The sequence below is a fragment of the Hemicordylus capensis genome, chromosome 7 (assembly GCF_027244095.1).
Source record: "Hemicordylus capensis ecotype Gifberg chromosome 7, rHemCap1.1.pri, whole genome shotgun sequence".
Classification (NCBI taxonomy): Eukaryota; Metazoa; Chordata; class Lepidosauria; order Squamata; family Cordylidae; genus Hemicordylus; species Hemicordylus capensis.
In genome coordinates, this window is record NC_069663.1 from 9,577,712 (window position 1) to 9,590,769 (window position 13,058).

Genomic DNA, 13,058 nt, shown 5'->3' on the forward strand with positions numbered 1-13,058 from the left:
CGAGTACTTGGGATAGTTTTCAGTAACTTTATCCTGGCTCACCAGGAAGCAAACTAAGCCAGTCCTTTGCCTGCTGCTTACATTGGTGTTGATGATGAGAAGAAATGTCTCCATTGCCCCATCCCTGTAGTGATTTTCACTGCAGCAAAACATCACAGGGTATGGGTGGCCACAGGGCTTTTTCCATGGGCGGGGGAGCAAAGGATGCTTGGCATGTGCTCAAGGAGGCACATGCTGAAGCAGTGGAGCCCTGGAGGCAGAGTGAGCCCCGCTGGCTGGCTGGAGTGCCTGGTGCACCAAGATACCACCACTGCTCTCCCTCCCCCTCGCCCCCAAAGATGGATCAGATGCCTGGGCTCTCAATCCAGGTGGGGCAAATATCTCCCCTTCTCCCGCCCCCCCCCCAGCTTCTGGGGGCATCAGCCGTAACAGCAGAGATGCTTCCCTTCCCCTCACAAACCTGTTCACATCGTTTTAAGCCTCTCTCTAGTCTTGCCTCCACAAAAACCTGTTAAAAGGGGCCCTTTCTGATGATAAAATATGTTTGCAAAATGCACCCCTCCCTGTTCCTGCCCTGCTCTGGTTGAAATGGTGGGCTGTAAACTGCCACTTCAGCCAGCAGAGGGTGCACAAAGTTAATGAAAGAACTGTATTCCCTGATATATAGCAACTGGACAGATCTGGATGGAAAAGCTCATTCAGTATAGTGTCCAATAGGGCAGACTTGCACAAATCCTGTTTTTTCCAATAATACAAACCTCACCAAACAAACTCTTTTTCTGAGCTCATTACTGTGAAAGGCAGATGAGCATAAGCAAGCAGTTTCCAGTGTTTGGCGGGGGGAATAAAAAGGATCTGGGTGAAAACGTTAACCTGGAAGTAAAATGTGGGAAGAGCAGGGTCTCAATGAATTCCCAATTTCTAAAATAATATCCTTGTTTACAGTCTTCCTTAATCAGCAGTCAGCTGGTCTATGACCGTAATAAACTTTATCTGTCTTTAGATATTTATGTATTATTTCTCTGTGTAAACCGCCCTGAGCCGTTTTTGGAAGGATGGTATAGAAATTGAATTAATAATAATAATAATAATATTTTTATTTATTTATTTATTTATTGTTAAATTTATATACCGCCTTTCATTAAAGCAATCCCAAGGCGGTTTACAGCAAAGAATTTAAACACAAGATGGGGAAAAAGACACAGTTAAAATATTAAGTGGGGGAAAATATTAAACAAATCTGATTAAAAATTTAAAACAAAAGCATAAAAGCAATACAGACTATAAAGAGCAGCACCCCTAGTGTTGAGTGATACATATAAGTCTAGGTGGAAATATTATGTGGAGAAGGGGTTGAGTTACTATGGCTTCTCCAGCGATGCTTTGGTTGTCTTGGGCTATGGGAGAGCAAGATCATGTCTGCGCCAACGCATTATGCATATGGAGAAACAGATGGACAGAAGCCAGATAGGGGCTGACACCTATTTAGGTAATCAAACATCACTGTCTGGCCCAGCAAGATACCTTAATAAAATATTAGTACCTCGTTTCTGGAGGGCTCTGACACTGGCCCGGTGTAATGCCTTAGAAACGGCTGTCCGGGAGGGGAGATACTGCAAGATCCCCTATAAGGAGCACGTCTGCCCTTGTGGTTCTGGGGAAGTGGCATCTATGGCCCCTGTTATCTTGAACTGTCAGTTTTATCGAACTTTGCGGGAGAGATATATAAGTCCTTTTTTAACAGCATACCCCAGTTATTCTGATTCCAGTTCTAACTGGAATTACTTTTGACAGACTGTTGGGATGTTATATCTTACAACGTGGCGAAGTATTGCTTTTTGGCTAATAAGACTAGGATAAGAAATGTTGAGAAGCGAGATATAGGGTTTTATTGATTTAAATTTTAGATTATTACAGTGCATGGAGCCCTCTGTTTTATGTAATAGATAAAGAGCAGCAGCAGAAAATCAAATAAATGCCAGGACAAAAAGCGAAGATTTTACACTTTTTCTAAAAGCTGTGATGGAGACCGAGGAGTGAATAGCCACCGGGAGAGCATTCCAGAGTCTGGGGGCAGCAACAGAGAAGGCCCTGTCCTGCGTGCATGACAACTGAGCCTCCCTCATTGTTGGCACCCGGAGCAGAGCCCCCTCAGATGACATTGTCAAGCGGGCAGCAACACTTGGGAGCAGGCCAAAACTGTTAAGGGCTTTAAAGGTCAAAACCAGCACCTTGAATTGGACCCAGAAACAAACTGGTAGCCAGTGCAGCACTGTCAAAATGGGTGTGATTTGCTCCCATCGGGCAGCTCCAGATAAAACCCTAGCTGCTGCATTTTGCACTAGCTGCAGTTTCCGGATATTCTTCAAGGACAGCCCCACGTAGAGCGCGTTACAGTAATCCAGCCTTGACGTGATGAAGGCATGGGTAACTGTGGCCAGATCTGCCTTCTCGAGAAAGGGACGCAGCTGGCGCACTAGCCGAAGCCATTCAAAGGTACATCTGGCCACCGCCTCCACCTGAGCTTCCAAAAGCAGAGCGGAGTCCAGTAATACCACCAAGCTGCGTACTTGCTCCTTCAAGGGGAGTGCAACCCCATCCAGAACCTGTAAAATCTCGTCATCCTGATTGGCTCTCCTACTGACCAACAGTACCTTGTCTGGATTCTTGTCCAGATTCAATTTCAGTTTATTAGCCCACATCCAACCCATCACAGCCTACAGCCTCCGATTCAGGACATCCACCGCCTTCCTAGGATCAGGTGACAAGGAGAGATAGAGTTGAGTGTCATCCGCATATTGCTGACAACTCAGTCCAAGTCCCTGGATGACCTCTCCCAGCGGTTTCATGTAGATGTTAAACAGCATGGGGGACAAGACCGAACCCTGCGGGACCCCACAGGCCAGTGGCCACGGAGCCAAGCAGTAGTCCTCCAGCACCACCTTCTGGACCCTCTCTCCAAGAAAGGACCGGAACCACTGCAACACAGTACCTCCGATTCCCACACTTAAGAGGCAGCCCAGAAAGATACCATGGTCGATGGTATCGAACGCCTCCGAGAGGTCCAGCGGAACCAACAGGGACGCACTCCCCCTGTCTAGTTCCCGACAAAGGTCATCCACTAGAGTGACCAAGGCAGTCTCAGTCCCATATCTGGAGTGGAAGCCAGATTGAAAAGGGTCCAGATAATCCGCATCATCCAAGACCCTCTGCAGCTGGAACCACACACTCTATCACCTTGCCCAAAAAGGGCAGGTTAGAGACTGGTCTATAGTTGTCCAGGTTGGAGGAATCAAGGGAGGGCTTTTTTAATAATGATCTTACCATCGCCACCTCGAGGCACGATGGCATCTTGCCCTCCCTTAATGAGGCATTGATAATCACCTCTAACCATCTACCTGCCCCCTCCCTGGCAGCTTTTATTAGCCATGAAGGACAAGGGTCAAGAGCACACAATGAGTTGCTGGTGCCGGAAATGTCACACCCAGCCCTGTCAGTACCTAAGCTGGGTTCTGTGCTCTCCTCACTTAAAAGACCAAGCACTTCCAGCACCCAAAGCCTCCACCTCAGGGATAAAACTCCCAAAGAAATCGAAGTCAACAGACCCAGTGGGGCCAACAAAAAAACCTCAACAAGAAGGAAACTGCCCCGCATAAAACCACAACAGTTTCTGTGGCCACCTTGCCAATGCCAGTAAACGAAGCTGATTCGGAGGAGGAGCAGCAGGAACCCAACCCTGAATCTGAAAGGGAAGGTAACCTAGATTGGGATCTTGAAACATAGAACTCCCAACACTCTAAGCGGAGCTATACTCCCCTTTGGGGCATGAGGATTGAAACAGACATGGTAAGGGCAAGCGTCCCATCAAACACAGCAAGAGGTCTTGCTACTCCCCAAGTATCGCTATGCAACTTCCACAGAGCATTACAATTTTGACTGCCATGAACAGCTTAATTCTCCCCCTCCTTTTTCACATGACCATCCTCAGTCAGATCTTGCAGCTCCTGTTCTGCAATAATTTGTTCGTGGCAATAGACCTCATGGATGCCTATTTTGATATCTTGATCCATCCAAACCATTGAAAATACCTTTGCTTCTGTATCAGGAGGAACATAGGAAGCTGCCAACTACTGAGTCAGACCACTGGTCTGTCTAGCTCAGTATTGTCTACCCAGACTGGCAGCAGAGGAGAGGAGATCCTGTCCATACAAGGTTTTGCCCTTTGGCCTTTCCATGACACTCCTACGAGAACCATAGATACTCAACTTTTTTTTCCTTTTTACATTTATAAACCGCCCCATCCAAAGGCTCTGGGCGGTATACAACAAATTTAAAAAGACATAAAAACACACACCATTTAAAACACAGTGCTCAAAACAATATAAAAACAAAATTCAAAAACAATTAAAAACCATTTAAAACTAATTAAAATACTTTAAAAACAATTTACAAACCTTGGATGGCCAGGCCAAACAAGTAAGTTTTTAGGGCTCTCTTAAAGGCCGACAGTGAACCTAAACTGCAGATATCTGCCGGGAGTGCATTCCATAGGCCAGGAGCAGCTATAGAAAAGGCCCAGTTCCGAGTCGCCACCAGACGTACCGGTGGTAACTGGAGACGGACCTCTCCAGATGACCTCAACGAACGATGGGGATCATACCGAAGAAGGTGCTCTCTAAGGTAGCCTCTGCTACTACAAATATTTATATACCACTCTTCAATCACAGTTCACAAAGCAGTTTACATAGAGGCCTACTGTGTTTGTTTCCCTCGACTCCTCGGTTGGCTCCTCCTTGGGAACTCAAGCTAGTCCTGACCTAACTCATCCACAGACCATTTAAGCCCATGGCTACCTGCCCTTTGAAGTACATACATCACAATTAAAACAACCTTTTTACTGGCAATCACCTCTGCCTGACAAGTGTCGGAACTCGGAGCCCTCAGAGCAGACTCTCCCTTCCAATATCCTTCTGCGACTGGATGTTCCATACTTAACTAAGATGGTACCCCAATACCATGTGTCGCAGGACATTTGCCTTCCAGTCTTCTTTCCCTCACCGAATTTGGATGAAGAATGGGCCTGGCACACTAGATGTGAAGTGTGCTTTATCGTTTTACTTTCACAGGACCAGATCATTTCATCAGTCAACAGTTCTATTCATTTGCTTCTCCAGGCAGAACAAAGGCAAACAAGCCACCTGCCCAAGGTTGTTGGCTTGGACCACAGCAATCAAGCTGGCATACATACTTGCTTAGAGGCCTCCGCTACCCTCTCTCAAAGCTCACTCGATGAGAGCTGTGGCAACCTCCACTGCATATCTCCATGGGATTCTCTTAGATGCCATCTGCAGAGCAGCAACATGGAAGGGGCCTCTCTTCCTGGCCCGTCAAAATGCGCTGGACACCAGTTCCTAAGCCCACTTGCAGTTTGGAGCATCAGTCCTCAAAATGCTCCGCCAGTAGTTGCCCGCTTCTCCCGCCATCCTGATGAGTAGCTTGCTAATCTCCTCAGTGTGAAGGATAATTGGACCATTTACAAGGAGGTCATGTTGCCTACCTGTAACAGTCATTCTTGTCCATTGTTGCTTCACACCACTCTCCATCCTCCCCACTGTAGCACTGACCTGTACAGGGAGGAACGCAGTAGTCAAGGACTGAGGGAGGCCATCAAGTAAGCGGGTAAAGCTCTTGAAGGCTGTCTACGTGCTGTCTATGCAGGCGCAGACCTACTCAGTGTGAAGGGACAATGGACCACTACAAGAACTGTTGTTACAGGTAAGCAACCTGAGCTTTCGCTGATGTTGGAAATTAGGGGGCCGTCTTAAATTCAGAGTCCCCTTCCTTTTGGGTAAATACAGGAGTATTTAACCTCTATATTTAAGGGGGTTGTCTTCATTTCAGAGTCTTCTGTTCGAGGGGAAATACCATATGTATTAGAAAAACTAGAGGGCCGAGTAAAACAGAATTTGAAATGGTTTCGTCTCAAGGATGTCTAACTTATAAAGGAAGAAAGAGTTTGGATATAAAGATCTTCCTGCTACCTGATAACAGATTGTAGACTTGTCCACTGGCGATAAAAACAGTTGATTTCTTCCCTGTGGCTCTCTGAAAGGGAGACTGGAATATAGAGGCATAGTAAAACATATAGGTGGTGTTGTATACAGGTATTTCCTGTTTTGTGTGGCCTTGCAGTGCCCCCGCCCAATGTACCATAAGCTTTTCCACTATAATATTTTTGTCTGCAAGCCTGGTCTGTTGTGTTCAGATGGTGACGACACTACTTGTTGTTTTTTTCTTTTAATATTGCAGGGCAAATAATTCAAAAAGATCAGGAAATCAAGGACCTAAAACAGAAGATAGCAGAAGTTATGGCAGTAATGCCCAGCATAACGTACACTGCAGCCACCAGCACGCTGAGTCCTGTTTCCCCACATTATTCTTCCAAATTTGTGGAGACCAGCCCTTCTGGACTTGACCCCAATGCCTCAGTTTATCAGCCCCTGAAGAAGTAAATGCCAATATTCAATTTGTCACACGGAAGGCGTCACACAGAAAAATATCTTGCAGTCAAGATGAAATTCGTATTGTGTTGAGACTGTACTGATTTATTGTTTAAAAAAAATAAATAAAAAGAGGGAAATGGGGGGGGAAGAACCCCAACATCAAGGTTTGGCTAGAACTGCCCATCAGTTTTCTTGTAAATTTTTAGAAAACCTCACAGAACTTTACGATTTTTTTCTTGGCCAACGCATTAAGGGAAAAAAGAAACCCACAACTCTTGGTTTTGACATAGCAAATTCTGCCTCTGTTTTTAATATATACTCTTGCAAGGTTTCCTCTTGAAAAGACAAAAAGATAGAGCTTTGCTTGACTAAACCCTTTCCTTCTGGTTTTGTTTTTTAACAGAATGAAGCCAAAATGGCAAATTAACAGTTGCCAGGAATAAATGATACAAAATCTTTAAGTTTAAGGTGAGAGGGTTTAAATAGTCAAACAAAGCTTTGATAATGTCAGATGGTGGGGAGAAAACTTATGTGCAAAAATCAATTTGCTTAACCCCAGTAAGGACCAAACATTTAAGGGGGTATCTGTTTTAGGGGAAGAAATAAACAACCCAGGATGAATGAATAATGTGACAGTGATGGTTGTGTGAAGTATTTAGATTCCCATTGATGTATTTCGTCACTTGAGGATTGCAAACAGTCTTGTTCAACAGTGCCTTGTGGCGGGGGGGCATGACATTTCAAGAGGAAACTTGATCGTTTAAACCATTTTCTCCCCCCTTTCACCATTAACTAGCTTAAAACTCCAAGCTGATTTCATAGAGTCTACTGCAAATTGTACATGGTGATTTGGACGCCCAATGCAATCCAAGGTTACATCTTCCTTTGTGTTTGGTTTTTCCGTATGAAATCTGACAGTGTTCACTTGATTAGGATATGTTGTAGGGGGCTCAGTCGTAGTAGTAGAGGAAGCATTCTGGTAAAGGCGGAACTGTGCAATGTATTGAATACAAAAGGCTGTCAAGCTGGCTCATAAAAGCAGCAGTTCTGGGTTTTCTTTTGTTTTTTTTTAAAGTCAACTGCAATTATGCTTTACATCATTTTGTGTTTGACAGTTTAATTTCAGTGGGGCTGACTAAATCTCAGCAGTTGTGCCAAGGAGTTTTAAAAAAGAGTTTTAAAAAAAAGAAACTCGTAAAATTGCACAAAGATTTAAGTTTAAATGTATATTGTGCATTGGTAGGAAAGTGTGTTGCACTGGCGACTTTTGAAGTGTTTAAAGGTTTGGGTGTGGGTGGGAAGGGGATGTGGGGCAAAGAGACAAAATTGTATTAGTAACTAGCAAAATTATAAACTCAAACCATTATGATTTTGCAAACATGCAGTGGACTCTGGAAGGACAAAGTTCTTCTTTAAAAAACATTTTTTAAGATTTCATATGGATTGGCAGGTATGCCTCATTTAAAAAAAATTAAGTAGGACAAGCAAGTCAATAAACATAGGAGTATTAAAGTTCCATCATTTTAATCAGAGATTTTTTTTTTTATTTATTTTTTTTGGAGATAAAAACCTCTAGCTTTAGCCAGGTGTGCATGTTGCTGTCATTTTGCATTTTTGAATCATCTTGTGTAATTGTCACCATGAAAGTGTTACTCAAATGTCATAGGTTTTCATCTTTGTGCAAAACATGGAATATTGTCACTGACTTTTTTTGTGTTGAGGTTCCCCCATTTTTTTCTTTTTAATTTTTTCTTTTTCTTTTGGCTGCCTTTTGGGCACTACTTTTGTTGAAATACTCGGTCTTGGCTGCATTCTTTTTTTTTTTTCTGTGGGGTTTACAAAAAATAAACATTTTCTTGCAGATAAAGTAGTGTCCTGCTTTTTTAAACACTGGTCCAGATTGTGGTTTGTGGGCATACTTGCTTTCTCTCTCTTTAAAAGCTTAGCCTTTTTTAATCATGCAAGTTTTAGTTGATTGTTTAAATCTACATAAATTAGGAAAAATTATTCAGAATGAAAAGCACTATTTTCAAACGGTACATTCACATTACTGCAGGCATCATCATCGTATTCCCCCATTTCCCACTAAGGGGAGAGGCTCCCTTAAGATGGGACAGGAGAACTTGTATTAAAAACAACTCAAATTGCTTCAAAATCTGCTGCCCAATTAACTGGTTACACCTTTTTAGTCTATTCACATGTTAGTTGTTCTAGCTGATTCATCGGCTAAATGGTACAGTTCTGCTAATAACTTGTATTGGTTAGGTTGGCTTTTGTGTGCCATTCAGGTAAGTAATAATTTGTACAACAGAACTTGCTGACTAATAGAGTAGATATCTCACGCATTGCATGGGAGTAACATTTTTGCAGTGTATCCCTTCTTGGCTTCAGGGTTTTGCTACAGAGCCCAGCCTTGCAAATAAGTCCACAAAAATCAGGAGCCTGCAAGACACGTTCACTAGCCCTCCTGCCCACACACAATTTACATTATTTATGTCTCATTGATTGTCCAAAATAATCAATCTGTTAAGCTATCCTACATACTTACCTGGAGAAGAGTCATGCCATAATGGCGAGCCAAACAAGTGAGTATTTATGAACCTGTAGTAAGCAGTGATAAAACTTACTCTCTAAAATAAAGAGCAGCAAACTACTCAAAATGACGTTGGCTAGGGCAGGATAGTGTGGGCAGAAGCAAGGGATATAATCAAAAAGCTCCACATGTGCAAGGGCTCCCGTCCTCGTCTGCAGTATTCAAATACAGGGAAGAACACTCCGCGCCCTGTGCATACAGTTTTTTGCAGAAGGGAAGGGTGAGCACCTGGATGTGCCTTGAAGCTGCTGCATTGCAGCCAATGGGCATGCTCCACCTAGCTTCCATTCATTTGGGTGGGGCTTACACCTGAGAATTTCCAGGGTGGGCTGTTCCCAAACCAGATTTGTAAAAATGAAAAAAAATAGAATAACATAAACAGGAGCTGTTTTAAGGTACTATTTCCTAGCACTGACCCTGTTTCTCACTTTACAGATTCTCAAACTAAACATTCTCAGTTGACAGCTTTCATTGCTCATTTCTGACATTGGTGGGAAGACCACATAGTCGCAAGGCCCATTTGCACATTATGTTGAACACTCGTACAGCGAATGTACAGTGTACATGTTCACATGTTATGCGGCACACAGGTAAAGAAGTACACTTCCTATCTGTACCATGCATTTGAAGGGCCTTTATCCAGGTTCACTTTTATAACAAACACAGGTACAGTCATTCACACAAACATGTATATGAGGATATAGACATCCAGCCAATCGTACAGCATAAAGTGGGAATTGCAGCTGGGGGGCTCTATCCAGATTAGGGCCACAGCAGCGGCAAAGGATTAGACTGCCCCTTCCCACATGCTACTCCCAACCCAGAGTGGGCTCCCTCACAGCTCCTGTGTAGTAAGCAAAAGTTGAGCACACCCAGGGGCGTAACTATAATCGGGCAAGGGAAGACAGTTGTCTGGGGGCCCACTGCCTTGCCCCCCCCCCCGAGGCAAGTCACATGACTGACTCCCCCAGCCGCGCACCCGCCCGGGGTTCCTTCAGTTGTATTCATCCTCCGAAATTGATGTGAGTGTTAAGACCTGGAGCTACCAGAACAGCATGTCTTTCTCTAGTACCATTCAGTGACTTGCATCATCCACAAAACCTTTTAAAAAGTAATTTAGAATGATGTTCTATTTGTGGCACATAGGTTATCTATATTTATTTATTTATTCGATTTCTATACTGCCCTTCCAAAAATGGCTCAGGGCGGTTTACACAGAGATATAATACATAAATAAGATGGCTCCCTGTTCCCAAAGGGCTCACAATCTAAAAAGAAACATAAGATAGACACCAGCAACAGTCACTGGAGGTCCTGTGCTGGGGGTGGATAGTTCCTCTCCCCCTGCTAAATAAAGAGAATCACCACATTAAAAGGTGCCTCTTTGCCAAGTTAGCAGGGATTAACTATATCTATATCATTGATACATTTACTCTGCTTTTTGTTACGACTATTCAGCCTCATTTAAGATTTCTTTACTTCATGAGCTGAGCTTCGGGTGGGTGGGGTGGCATTTTAAAATCTTGTCTCTGGGCCCACTCCAACCTTGCTACACCCCTGAGCACACCCCATCAGCAAGCTCACTCCCATGAGCTGCATCTACAGGTGGTGAAGGGCTGAAGGTCTCTACTTGTGCCGGACTCCTGGTGGGAAGAGAATCTTTGCTGTTGCACAGTTGCCTGTGGTGGAGGTGGCAGCATCAGCCTCTTAGGAATGATGCCTGGCTGGACTATTTCTTTGCTTTATTTGCTGTGGCTGATCTTATCTAGCAATCGCCGAGTGACCCACCACTCTACAGTACGAAGAGGAACATAAGAATCTGCCTTATGCAGAGTCAGATCATTGGTCCATTTAGCCACCTAATGACGCAGCGGGCAAGCAACCTGCCTAGAGAGCAGGAGGCTGCTGGTTCGAATCCCTGCTGGTGTGTTTCCCAGAATATAGGAAACACCTATATTGGGCAGCAGCGATATCGGAAGGTGCTGAAAGGCATCATCTCAAACTGCGTGGGAGGAGGCAATGGTCAACCCCTCCTGTATTCTCCCAAGAAAACCACATGGCTCTGTGGTTGCCAGGAGTTGACACTGACTCAATGGCACAACCAAATTTTATTTTATTTATTTATTTATTTATTTATTTACATTTTCTACCCCGTTCTTCCTCCAAGGAGCCCAGAGCGGTGTACCTACATACTTTGGTTTCTCCTCACAACAACCCTGTGAAGTAGGTTAGGCTGAGAAAGAAGTGACTGGCCCAAATATCAATTGCTGCCACCAGCTCTCCAAGGTTTCAGGCAGGAGTATCTCCCAGCCCTACCTAGAGGTGCTCAGGATTGAACCTGGGGGTCTTCTGCAAACCAGATGCTCTTCCCCAGAACATCCCCCTTTTTTGATTAATGGGGAAAAGGTAATAATAGAAAGCAAGAGAGCTGGTGGCAGGTAGCACTGAGCAATAAAGTGTGGCTCTGAGGATGGTGGGAGTTGTAGTTCAACATCTGGACAGCCAAGGTTGTCTATGCTATATAGTCTATAGTACCAGACTGCAGGATCTAGGAGACATGGGTGCCCTTACCTGGCAAAGATCTCCAATGCAGGTTTGGTATGTGTCTAAGAGATTTTGCTAGGCACCTAGCTGCCACCTGATGGCCATCTTCCCCTGCTTTTTTCTGTCTCTATGTACATCACAGGGTTAGCTCTGGATGACAGTAGACTTAAGCAAATGTTGTGAGGTGTCAAAAAGGACTCTAGGCAATTTCTTTTATTCTTAAAATGACACCAGATCTCCTGTTCCTTCAACAAAGTCCCTTATTCCTCATAAAGCATGCAAGGAAAGTGTGAACATTCGGCTCATAGTATTGTTGAACCATAAATCAAAGTGCAATGCAATTTGTGTTCTCTCTGTCATCCTTCCCCTGATGATTAGGAAACATGTTACATTGTTCCAATTAAAATTCTAACTTAGGAGAGGTGAAAACCGTTTGCTTGAAGTGAGTCATCTGTATCCTTTATGTAATGTAAGTAATTAATGGAACACAATCGTTTTAGATCCTAGAAAGTGGCACTTGACCAGCCTTTGATCTTCAAATATCTGAACCGCTTGAAGTGGAAAGGCAAATTCCTTCGATTGGCAAATCAAGTTTTATTTTCAGCTCTGCCCAGTTGTGAAACCAGGACTGGGCCTGGGGGGGAAAGGAGAAGGGTCTTGGATTGCAACAAATGAGGAGCTTCAAATATAATATTCTCCCCCAAATGATTGATTTTACTCAGAACTGAAACAATGTGAGGAGTCTGCCTCTGTCTGTTTTCTTATCACATTAATTATGCAACCCCCGATTTATCTCAATTAAGCCTTTCTTTTAAAAAAGGGAAATCTGAAGGATTAGTGCTCTATTCATAGGCACTGTTCTGCTAAAAAGAAACGCCCTGCTTTTCCAAGCCATTTCAGTCCTGCAAAAAGGGGCTAGTTAAAAGATTAAGCAACTAACTTGTTCCAAAGGAGAGCTGGTCTTGTTGTAGCAGGCATGACTTGTTCCCTTAGCTAAGCAGGGTCTGCCCTGGTTGTATATGAATGGGAGACTTGATGTGTGAGCACTGTAAGATATTCCCCTTAGGGGATGGAACTGCTCTGGGAAGAGCATCTAGGTTCCAAGTTCCCTCCCTAGCAGTAGTTCTAAGATAGGGCTGAGAAAGACTCCTGCCTACAAACTTGGAGAAGCCGCTGCCGCCAGTCTGGGTAGACACTACAGAGCTAGATGGACCTATGGTCTGACTCAGTATATGGCTGCTTCCTATGTTCCTATATTCCTAAAGGCTGAGAATCCTTGGTTCTTTCCCAGTTCAGCACTGGCTGCCATGGAACTCAAACTGGAAGCCCTGTGGATCAGCTGACTGGTTCCTGCACCACCAGGAGAAACTGCAGGTATGCAGAATAAGCTGGGACATTTTCACAGCAGCTGCAAGTCC

General features: G+C 44.1%; 1 protein-coding gene across 1 annotated transcript in view; it reads left to right on the forward strand.

Annotated features, from left to right (window-relative positions):
* The window catches only part of MACO1 (macoilin 1), a 93,990-nt gene extending 85,620 nt beyond the window's left edge, over positions 1 to 8,370 (forward strand). The window contains exon 11 of the mRNA XM_053268506.1: positions 6,310 to 8,370. Within this exon, the coding sequence (XP_053124481.1) occupies positions 6,310 to 6,512 (203 nt within the window). The 3' untranslated portion in view covers positions 6,513 to 8,370. The remainder of the gene's footprint in view (positions 1 to 6,309) is intronic.
* Positions 8,371 to 13,058: the final 4,688 nt, after the last annotated feature.